Here is a 12,015-nt window from a genome sequence, read left to right as displayed (position 1 = left end):
GTAAAAAAGTAACAAGAGACATAAATGGGCATTTCCCAGAAGAGGAAACATACAGCCAATAATTCAGGGAGATTTCAATTAAGCCCTAAGGAGACACTAGGGGGGAACACAGTGTACCCCAGCTCCCTCGGCTAAGAGGGGGTTCTTACGCACCTCTGAAGTCGGACAGCACCTAGGGGAGAGCTACGGGGGCTTCTGCTGCTGACACAGGCAGGTGCAGCTGCTCTGGAAGACGACTGGACACATTCTGTCTGTCTGCAGGCGCAGACGCCCTACAACTGGCCAGTTCCCCTCCTCGGTGTATGTCCCAGAGACCCCCGGACACGGGCACCTGGGGACTCACGGGAGAGGTCAAGGAGCATTCGTTTCTAACAGCAAAACACGGAAAACGACCCCAAGGTACACCCACGAGGGAACAGGTGCATCCGGTACACCCACACGGCAGAAGGGCAGACGGCCGTGAACGAGCAAGAACCACAGCCACGCACGCTGCCTGAATATACGTCACAGCACTGCAGGAGTCAGAAAAATACACACAGCGAGAAACCGCTTATGTGAAGTGTAGAAACAGGGAAAACTCAAGACTCTGTTTTTAAAAGATAAATACCTATTACGGCAACACCATAGAGACAGGCAAAGGACCGGTGATGTGAAACTCGGGATCCCGGTTCTCAGCGGGCAGAGGGGTGTGGTGGGCAGTGAGCCTTCTGCACATCCCAGGGAGAGGGCATTCACAGCAGCCGGGCGCGTGCATTCCAGTTACAGGAGAAACCCCAGACCCATCTCTGCAGACAGTTAATGTTGAAGGATACTTAGGAAAAAAACGGGAATGCAGACAGGCTAAACGCCCCAAACTTTCTGTTTACAGACTCATATCCTAGATGAAGCTAAGTGACGAAGATGACTAGGCCTTCTGAAACTTTTAGGCTTTAAAATGAAAGGGAAGAACCTAGGCGAACAGCTTGGAAGAGCTCCTGTGTGCTTCCCAGGCACAGATCTGAGGCCACTCATGGTCTGCTGGGCAGGACCCATACGTCACAGCTGGGACGTTCTCTTAAGGATGCGTCGATTTCCTACGAAGAACGATACTTAGAAAGTTCGAGCTCCTTGAGTTACGCCAACACTTAGTATTTTAAGAATCCTTCATTTTCCTTGAATGGAAACATTTATCTAGCCTGAATGAATTAATATCGTTCCTTCTCGAACCATTTACATGGCTTAATTAGCATTGGGTATTTCTGATCTTCAGTATCAGCATTTAGAGCAATTTACGGTTCGCCTGTGCTTTCAGAGTTTGTAAAGGGGAACCCCACGAGGCCTACGGCCGTGGTGCCGAGACGTGGGCTCACTCACCAGCTGGAACTCGCTCCTGCGGCTGAACGCCTCCCTGATGCCCGAGTCCCCCCAGAGCGCGCTCAGGGCGGGCACGTACAGCTGGAAGGTGGCGGGGTCCACGGGCAGCCCTGCCTTGTTCTCGAAAGCCATGAGGAACATCCCGTGCTTCTCATTTTCAGAGTACTGCCAGGGGATACCGAGCTTGTCTCGTGCATCGACCAGAACCCTCGAGCCCTGGGAAAGAAAAGAAAGAAGACATTCAGAGTACTGCCATGGGATACCGAGCTTGTCTCGTGCATCAACCAGAACCCTCGAGCCCTGGGAAAGGAAAGAAAGAAGACAGAGGGTTTCATGGCACTGCAAAGGCTGAGTCGCAGTGGAGAACGTGGCGTGGGCACGGACAGTCGTAGAAGCAGGAGGCTCAGGAGCTGCCAAGCCTGCAGCCAGCGTCTGTCTCTGGGTTTGCTCTGTCCCGGCACGAGCGCTGCGCTCCCGGGGACATGGCTATCAAGGTGGAGGCTCACACAGACCACATGGCAGGTCTGCCCTGTGCCATCACTCATTTGAAAAGGTCCCGCGAGGGAGACGCCAGGTCGGGGAAGAAGTGGCCACAAACGCGCCAAGTGACGTGTGAAAAAGAGCGCGAACCACGGCGCTGGGAGAGCCCGTGTTTGAGGACAACTGCAGCTGCAGCCCCGCTGCCCTGTCACCGCCGAGCCCAGGCAGCTCCGGCACCGCCGAGGACACCCCGCCTGGAGGAGTAAACACACAGGCGGTCAGAGCCGGGAGACTGAATGGGGAGCAGCGGAGCAGGCACGTTTCAGACATGCCTGGGAGGATGGGGAACCAGTCTCATTGTTGTGCTGATTTCCTCCCGGTTAAAAATAAAGTCGGGATTTCCCGCCTTTTCCTCACCTCACTGACAGAGTCAGAGGTGCAGAAGCGGCCTCAACTAAAACAGGATGCGGGCAGGCGGCCAAACTGCGGACATGCTGCTGCGGGGACAACGCCTCCCTGGGCAGGCAGCAGGCCCGGTCCATCACCCTTGGCTCCGTGCTCGAGCGTGATCAGCGCGCTGTCTACAGAAGCTTCTGGGCTCTGCTGGGGACCCGCTGAATGCTCCCTGCACACCAGCACCGGGTGAGCCCCGGGCTGCAGCACAGCCACCCCCACCCCGCCATCTGGAAAGGCCTTGGCTGGCTCAGAGCGGTCTGGGGGACCCAGGACATGGAGAGCAGTCCCCTGTCCCCCAGCACAGAGGACATCAGGACACCACTGCTCAGCTGGCACTTACTTTTCTGAGAAAAAGAACAGCTCTATTGGAGCACCGGTCACAGAACATACAATCCCCCCATCGACTGTGTAGAGCTCAGTGGCTTTCAGTTGGCAGTTATTCTAAAAACCTGGGGCAAAGGAAACAACCAGTTCTGCCCCCTGCAGATCTCTGCTGGAGCATCTGCCGAAAGGCAACCAAAGGTGAGGTGAAAGGCGAAGGGGAACGGTGACCCAGAGTGCAGCTGCGGCCTCCCCTCCAGACCTGGTGCCCAGCACTGCCAGGTTAGAAGTGCCCCTGTGAGCTCCTGCCTCGGGGTCCATGCCCAGTCCCTCTGATCCACAAACGCGTTTAATGCTTCCTGGGGGCAGAGCACTGAGATACACACTGCAGGAAAACAAAGGGCTGACGAAGCAGTGACCGAGCCCCTGAAACTCAGAGCCTGGCCCGAGAGACACAGACGTGGATGTAGATGATTAACGCCCGTTAATAAGAAAAAGAGGGCTGCTCTGGTGGTTCAGATGCTAGAGAATCTGTCTGCAATGCAGGAGACCTGGGTTTGATCCCTGGGTCAGGGGGAGATCCCTGGAAGAAGGGAATGGCAATCCACTCCCGTATTATTTCCTGGAGAATGCCATGGACAGAGGGACCTGGTGGGCTACAGTCCATGGGGCTGCAAAGAGTTGGACATGACTGAGCAATTACCAATAATAAAAACTGTCAGAAAACTATGAAGAGAGAATTCTTTAACTTGCTAAGGAACACCGACAAAACTCTCTGCAGCAAACATCAAAAATCCATGGTAGGAGACCGAGCGCTTCAGGCAAGAACGGGAACGAGACCAGAACACCCCCTCTCACCACTGCTATTCAACACGGCTCCACGGCAAGGCGGGGGCAAGAAATGTAAGGTGCATGGATTAGAGAGAAGAAAATAAAACTAAGCCTGTTTGCAGGTGAAACAAGGGTCTATGTACAAAATCCCAAGGAATCAATCATAGAAAACCTCCTAGAATCCAAGCGAATTCAGCAAGGCTGCTGGGTGTGAAAACTGACACAAGGAAGATGTCTTTCTATGTACTAGAAATTTACACATGGCAACTGAAATGTAAAGTCGTGAAATCTTTAGCTGTGCCACGCGGTGTGCGGGGCCTCAGTTCTGTGACCGGGGTCAAACCTGCTCCCCCTGCAGTGGACTGTCAGGGAAGTCCCAGAAGCTGAAATCTAAAATGCAGTGCTATTAACAATCACAAGCACAAAGACGAAACACTTAGGTATAAATCTAACAAAACACACACAGGACTTGTATGCTGCAAACTATAAAATGCTGGTGAAAGAAATCAAAGATGTAATAAACGGTGGGGCATACCATGTTCATGGATTGGAAGCATCAACATAATGATGACACGCTCTCTAAACTGATACACAGGTTGAATAATCTCTATCAAGTCCCAGCAAGATCTTTTATGGATATAGAGAGAACTATTATAAAATTTACATGGAAAGGCACTATATTAAAACAATTTTGAAACAGAAAAATTAAGCGGGAGGAATCTAATTTCCAGACGTATCATTACATTGCGACCGTAAGCAAGACTCTGTGGTACCGTGATGGACTAGGCACACAGATCAACGGGGCAGAACAAAACCCAGACACAAGCACTATGATCAACTGCTATTTTTTTTTGAAGATCCAAAAGCAATCAAGTAGAGGAAGAATAGCCTTTTTAATAAATGATATTGAAGCAACTGGACATCCATAGGCAAAGGAAAAACAAAATCAAAACAAAACCTTGATCTAAACCTCACGCCTCATACAGAACTGACTCAAAGCATACAACTACAGCAGAGTAGAAAATCTTCAAAGTCTAAGGCGAACAGGCCTTAGACAGGACACAATGCATAGTTCAAAGAAGAAAAATGGCTTCCCTGGTGGCTCAGATGGTGAAGAAGCTGCCTGCGGTGCAGGAGACCTTGGTGTGCACCCTGGGTTGGGAAGATCCCCTGGAGGGGGGCATGTCAGCCCGCTCCAGTATTCTTGCCTGGAGAATCCCCGTGGACAGAGCCTGGTGGGCTGCGGTCTGTGGGGACGCAGAGTCGGACATGGCTGAGCAACTCACACACACAGCATACACTGATAAACTGGATTTCACGGAAATTAAAGCTTTTGCTCTCCAAAACACTTTAAGAGAATAAAAAGACAAGCTTGGGACTGGTAGAAAATATTTGCCAACCACATATCTGACAAATGACTCGTATTTAGAATATACAAAAAAATGCTCAAAACTCAACAATTTAAAGAAACAAAACAATCCAGTTGGGAAGTGGGCAGAGACACGGAGAGCCGTTTCACCAGCAAGCACGCAGACAGCAAATAAGCAGAAGACAAGACGTCCAAGTTCACTGGCCACCAGGGAGAAGCAGACCAAGGCTCTGATGAGAAGACGTCACGACACATCTATGAAACAGCCCAAACCAAAAAGTGAGCGACAACGCAGAACGGCAGCGAGGAGGCCGAGACGTGCGAGCTCTGACACACCGCTGGTGCGGATGTGAAACGCGGCAGCCGCTCTAGAACACAGGTTTTCAGTTTCTTTAAAAAAAAAAAAAAGAAAAATTAAGCCCATGCTTTATATACAATGCAGCATACCATACAATCTCACATTTATGCCAGAGAAACGAAAATGTACGTCCTCACAAAACCCCGTGCAGCAATGTTCACAGCAGCCACAAACCACAACAACCTAGGCGCGGTGATGCTTTAATAAACCAAGCGTCCGGCTGCGGCACCTCGTACCACGGAGCACGATTTCAGGATGAGAACGGGCACTGATGTGTGCAACCTAGACGGATCTCAGAGAAGCATACCGTGTGCTTCCGCTCATATAATGCTCTCGCCATGATAAAATCACAGGGTGGAAAGCACCCTAGTGGCTCCTGGCGGGGGACTGGCAGGAGGGGGCGGCTGTGGCCGTGCAGCTGGAGGAGCTCCTTGGGGTTTGGGGCAGGTCTGTGTCCTGAGGACACCGGTGATGCTACGCGTCAGCGTCTCACACACACTGGACCGACCTCGGTCTCCTGGGCTTGATGCTGCACTACAGTTAAACAAAACGTAACCACTGCGGGAAACTCGGAGATACCACTCTGTGTGGTCGCAACTTCCTGAGAATCTGTATTTCAAGTAAAAAGAAAAAACAGTTAACCAGCAATTAGAGATACATGTTCCAATCACACGCTGTAGGAAGGGAAGGTTACTAGAGGCCATAGGAAGAGAGACTGGTCGGAAGAGCTGAGGCTGGAAAGCACTACCCTGAGAGGAGTTTTTGAAGCCCCGGTTCATTTCAACAAGTGCCCACAGCTCATCAGAGCCCACTCACCCGGAGGGCGGGGAACAGGACGCACACCAGGCCCCCGGGGGCCTTCCTCCCTGCCTCCCCGTCCCTGCACTCTCTGAGACATCGCCCCAAACTCCCCACCGCCTGCAGAGACACAGACGCTTCAGCAAGCGCCTGGGTCGTGCTGGGAGCAGGGATTTCACCGGTGAGATACCAGGCAGAGGGTCAGGCTCCTTGGGGCGATTCAGAGAAAGCCTCCCCCAGGCCGGAAAGGGGCTGGGTCAGGACCCCAGCCCCCACATGCCCCAAGCCAGGAGGCCACACCACCCACCACCCTTGACGGCCCTGCCCACAGGACTCCCATGCGGCACATGCGCTCTGACCACGAGGTGTCTGCTCGGGGCTCCGACTCCCCGAGGAGCACGGCCCCACTTGCGGGTTCAACTGAGCTCCCTCGGGAGCTGATGTCGGAGGCGAAGGCAGGGAACCAGACAGGCCTCAGAGGCCTGAGTGCTCGTTTACCAAGACTGCTTTCAACGCTGCACAGACCAGGCCTGCCCTAATTATTGGGGTGAGCATAGGTTTGGCTGTAAAAAAAACCCGGTGTATCCAAAAGCAGCCTGTGTTCCCACTGCGTGCTGCCACCCAGGCAAGCTGGAACCGGTCCAGATTAACTTCACCCAAACTCGAAGAAAGGCCCCTTATTTCTCTTTTTAGAAATCCAGGGAAACTGGCAAAACTGCCGACAGACTTAGAACGCTACCAGCGGCTGTAGCCACTTTCTGTGTCTTAGTCACTTCGTTTGGAGGGAAAGACAGCAAGCGGAGAAACAAAAAGGACAGCTTTCTTTTGCCCTTATTGTGAATTATTCCAGTCAAAAACCACTGTCTACTAACTTTGTTCTAAATCTGCAAAACCAAGCTCCAGGGAAGTTTTCTACTGTGGGACATCTGCTTAAAATCTGAGTCCAGTTTTCCTTCCTTTTTATTTATTTATTTTTTTTAAATTTTATTTTATTTTTAAACTTTACATAATTGTATTAGTTTTGCCAAATATCAAAATGAATCCGCCACAGGTATACATGTGTTCCCCATCCTGAACCCTCCTCCCTCCTCCCTCCCCATACCATCCCTCTGGGTCGTCCCAGTGCACTAGCCCCAAGCATCCAGTATCGTGCATCGAACCTGGACTGGCATCTCGTTTCATACATGATATTTTACATGTTTCAATGCCATTCTCCCAAATCTTCCCACTCTCTCCCTCTCCCACAGAGTCCATAAGACTGTTCTATACATCAGTGTCTCTTTTGCTGTCTCGTACACAGAGTTATTGTTACCATCTTTCTAAATTCCATATATATGCATTATTATACTGTATTGGTGTTTTTCCTTCTGGCTTACTTCACTCTGTATAATAGGCTCCAGTTTCATCCACCTCATTAGAACTGATTCAAATGTTTTCTTTTTAATAGCTGAGTAATACTCCATTGTGTATATGTGCCATAGCTTTCTTATCCATTCATCTGCTGATGGACATCTAGGTTGCTTCCATGTCCTGGCTATTATAAACAGTGCTGCGATGAACATTTTTAGCAAGACCTTAGGGCCTTTGGAAATGCTACATACACTCTATTTTGAAGAAATGATAATTATATACATATATATGTATCTCCCTGTCATGACATAGAGTTGCTAAGTTCTTAGCAGGCATAACTGAATAATAAAATATCTTGCCCTAGCCTTCTCCAGTCAAAGGCCAGTTTCCTAAAACACAAAGGCTAGGACAATTCTAAAACCCATGCACACTCACAAGCGAAAATCAAGGCTGAAGGCAATTTACTTGAGTCTCATTAACAGTCACTTTAGGAGTTCTTCTTTCGGTAACAGTGTTACTCAAGTATTAACTTGTTCAGTAACCATGCATTTTATTCACTCACCCAAACATAAGCAGTTAAAGTCCTAAGCAGATTGATGACTTCATCTCAATACTATATGACACTTTAAACTATTCGAAGAACACATTTTTAAAACAACTTATAAATCCAGCAATTTCAGCTTCTAGTCAAAGAACAGCTCCCCTGTCTGCTGGAGATGTAGATTTGGTGGGGGGGTGGGGGGGTTCAGTTTTACTGGAAGAAGACCAAAAATCGCAAATCCTGTTATCTTGTTTCAAAATAGATTTTGTTAGTTTAGCCCCTAATCAAACCAAATCTTTTTAGATCAGTCATTCCTCACTAAAATCTTCCCACAATAAATACTAAAGCTCAGAAAGACATTAAGCGCTCGATCAAATGAGCTTCCCTACAGAACCGAGCCCCATGAGGAGCCTGTCGAGGCTGCGCGCTCACCCGACTAGAAGCCCTCGGGGCCTGCAGAGCCCTGCTTCTGTGCTCCTGCTCTTGGTCTAAACCCACGGGCAGAGCTGTTTGCCTCTGGCCAGCATCCAAATAAAAGAAACGCTGCCAGCAACGTAAACAGGATGCACTTCTTTAAGTTAATGAGCCCAGCGAGCAGAGGCAGATGGCTGCACTTCGCCTTCTCTGAGGCTGGAGTGGAGGTTACCTTCTCATTCAGAGGTCGGAGAAGAAGCCAGGGGTGGAGGGGCGTGCAGGAAGCGGCCCATCAGAGTGCCGTCAGCCCCGGACAGAGCTGGCGGGCCTCCGGGGCCCCGTGCCCACCACGGCCGTCCTCCCGTGAGCTCTGGGAACGAACCTCTGCCCTCACGGCATAGCCTGTCCCTCGCCATGCTCCTACTTCAGGAGGGCTGCCTGGCAGAGGGCCGTGCCAGGGAACAGGGACAGGCCAGAAGGGCACTCCGCATGGTGCCTGCTCCGAGCTCGCAGTACTGTCACAGAAGCGGCCAGAGCATCTTTAGTGCCGGCCAGAGATCACCACCACCGTCAGGGAGGGGGTAGAAAGGCCATGGGACGGTGGGAAGTGTCACATCAGCGAGGGGAGCAGGTTAAGCCAGACTGCAGCGAGCTAAGACGTCTGGAATTTACTCTGGGAGACACTGGGAGCAAGCAAGGCTCTGGGAAGGAGCGGGACAAGGGCAGGGCTCTGCCTCCAGACTCCAGACTCCAGAGATGGGAAGGAGCAAGTGCAGGTGGGGAGGGCGGTCAGGAGGGGAGGCCAGGCTCTCCTGTGCGCAGATGACACACAGCAAGATGAGTTCCAAAGGCAGAGAGCATGGGACGGCTTAGCAGGGGGCGAGGCTTGGATAAGTTTATGACAAATTAAATTTAACAGGGCAATGGGATATCCAAGGCCAAGTTTTCAGGAAATAGACGTATTAAAGGAAAACTCCAGGTGTAGGAAGTAGAAGTAAATTAGCACAGTAAAAGTGGAAGTAAATTAGCACAGAGAAGTAAATTAGCACCATCAGCTTTTTTTTTTTTTGGCTGCCTAGGAAAGGCTGGTTCCCCTATAAGTTAAAAAAAAAAAGAAAAGAAAAAGAAAGGAATTCCACAGCAGTGTAGAATTCCTTGGATCTTCTAAGCTGGAACATGAAAAGCCACGCTAAATTTCAGACCTCAGGACGTAAGGGGTTGTGAAATCGACTCCTGCAGCCACACGCTGACAACGGCCACTGTGCGTCGTCCACTCGCCCAGGCGTGTGAGCCAGAAGCTACTCGACTAAACGTCTCACTAAATGTTACAGAGACAAACAGAGGTGAGCGGCGGGGCGCGGTGGGGAGTGAAGCCTTCTTGCTGAGGGCAGAAAATATTAAATAAACTTTAGACTAAATAAATACTCAATGTCATTCCAAGAGGAAAAAGGCCTGTAAACACTACAGACAGGCAACGCTGCTTAATATGCTGTGTTCAGGGCTATCCAGAGTCAAGCTGGGACTCAGCACTGCGGATGGAATGATTTAGTGAGAGTTTTTAAAATAAAAATATAGTGGTAAATACCTGAATAAATTGTAAACAGGAAGGGTAAATGCCTCATAGAATCCCCGCTTCAGTTAAGACAGATATGCGTATATGCGGAGAGACCCCCACGGATGGGTGTGCTGTGAGCGCATCTCATCTTCGCGACAGCGTGAGGTGTGCAGGGCTGTGCCCACTTTACAGGTGGGAAAACGGGAGCTCGACCACCCAGCCGTCGAGCGTGACTCTGGGACTCTGAAGCGTGTTTTTCCACCTCCATTCTCTTCCTCTACGGGTGTGTCTGGGGAGATAAGGGCACAGAGAGGCACGAGGGAGAAGTTGTCTCTGTTCGCTGCCTGTTTTCACGCAGCTGACAGCAGGCGCCGAGGCCAGAACCGTCTGAATTGACCTTCCATGACCCAGCATTTCTGGTGCTCTCCAGAATTTTTTTTTTAAAGCCATAATTAAGCTAGAAGCATGGGATATGCCACATGCCCGGCTAAATCAGAGGACACGGAGTAAGTTCAGCTTCTCCTTTAATCTCTAAACAGTGGAAATCCTCACACACCGTCCAGGCAGCACAGACACGGCACAGCCCGTGGCCATCCTGCCCCACACAGGCGCCCCCAGCCACCCGTGGCCGCTGAGCAGAGGGCCATGGCCAGTCTGAACTGAGGTGTGTTAGTTCAGAGACTGGACTTCAGAAACTCACTACAAACGATCCAGGTATTTTGTCTTTTAATACTGATCACAGGTTGAAATTACACAGCTGGGAGTTAGGAACCTCCTGAAATGATAACGTTTTGGATAGTTGAGGACCTTCAAGTGTAACTATAAAGTCGCTTTCACGTGTTTCCTCCTCAGCTTAATGTGGCTAATCTGAAGTGCACAGTGGCTCGCGTCATAGTCCTGTTGGACAGCACTGTTTGTGTGCACATGCTAGAATTAAACTGCTTTGCACCGCACGCTCCACATTCATGCATCTCCTTCCCACTCACACAGACGCGGACAGGACACGCCGTGGCCTCCGACACGGGTGCAGAGGCCACGCACAGCGGCACAGCTCAGCAGCAGCCTTGGCAGGACGCGGGCTCTGCCACCTCGGTGCCTGTGAAAAGTGGCTTCAGTTCCTTAAGACACCGGCCTGCCCCAGGAGCCCGCGCCTCCCCTGCAGGCTGGCACCCGCCCCGGTAGGCCCACATTCACAAGGGGCCCAGAAGGGGTGCGCTGGACAGCGCTGGAACCCTGGCCACCGGCCTCCACTGGGAGGAATAAACACCACCCGCCCCGCTGTCAGCAGGCGCCCTGGTGCTGCCTTAAAAACAGGCCCACACCCCCACCGCTTCCTGCCACTCCCTCGGAGATGGCTTTGGTCCAGCCACCAGCATCTCTCACCTGGATCACGGCAAACCTTCCGACTGGCCTGCACATCTACATGTGTCCCCATCAGTCTCTTCTCAAAATGAGGTCACGGTGCCCTCTGCCCAACCCCACAGGGCCCTTTCTTATTACAGGAAAAGCCCAGAAGGCCCGACCCCTCTTCCTCCTGCTCCACGCTGCGGCCTGAGCACCTCTGGGTCTCGACGCCCGAGACCCTCCTGCCCCAGGCATGCACAGGGCCCGCTCCTGTCTCCTCCGAGCCTCTACCTTAACCACTGCCTGCAGCCACGCGGCGCCTGCCCTTCCCAACCTCCCCTGCTTTCTCTTTCGTGAGCCTTGACTGCTGCCCAGCGAATGGGCCCGACAGTTACTCACCCGCCTGGGTTGCTCTGTTTCTCCCCCACTGGAATGAGCGGCCCCTGAGGACAGGTTCCTCTGTCTGGTTTGCTCACCCGGAACCCCCAGGGCTGCACACAGATGTATGAGCTCAGTGGTCTCGGGTTCCTGTCCTGCTAAGCCAGGATGAACAACCCTTCCTACGTCTCACGTTGCAGCAAGGAGTACCTGAGGCAATAGATACTGGATGCCAACAATCAGATTCGCCTTGTGCCAAAACTGGTCTAAAAAAAGACGCAAACTGAACATCACTAGTCATTCCAAGTCCCTTCTCACGGGAAATCTCACGTGTGAGCAATCAACATTGAGGTTAATAAATTAATATTGGCCCATTCTTTATTTGAAAGCAATTTAGTTACAAAATAGGTCTGGAAAGTTCCTTTTAAAACTAGCTCATTTTGGTACATCAAAGATAAAAAGAAAAA

General features: G+C 51.1%; 1 protein-coding gene across 2 annotated transcripts in view; it reads right to left on the bottom strand.

Moving 5' to 3' along the window:
- The window catches only part of GNA12 (G protein subunit alpha 12), a 77,343-nt gene that overhangs the window by 33,377 nt on the left and 31,951 nt on the right, over positions 1-12,015 (bottom strand). The window contains exon 2 of one of the 2 annotated variants that reach the window (NM_001192401.3): positions 1,354-1,569. The exons of the other annotated variant lie outside the window; for it this stretch is intronic. Within the exon in view, the coding sequence (NP_001179330.1) occupies positions 1,354-1,569 (216 nt within the window). The remainder of the gene's footprint in view (positions 1-1,353; positions 1,570-12,015) is intronic. 2 annotated transcript variants of the gene reach the window in all.

The sequence above is a fragment of the Bos taurus genome, chromosome 25 (genome assembly GCF_002263795.3).
Source record: "Bos taurus isolate L1 Dominette 01449 registration number 42190680 breed Hereford chromosome 25, ARS-UCD2.0, whole genome shotgun sequence".
NCBI classification, from domain to species: domain Eukaryota; kingdom Metazoa; phylum Chordata; class Mammalia; order Artiodactyla; family Bovidae; genus Bos; species Bos taurus.
The sequence above is the reverse complement of the archived record's forward strand: the minus strand, read 5'-3'. Positions and strand labels throughout refer to the sequence as shown.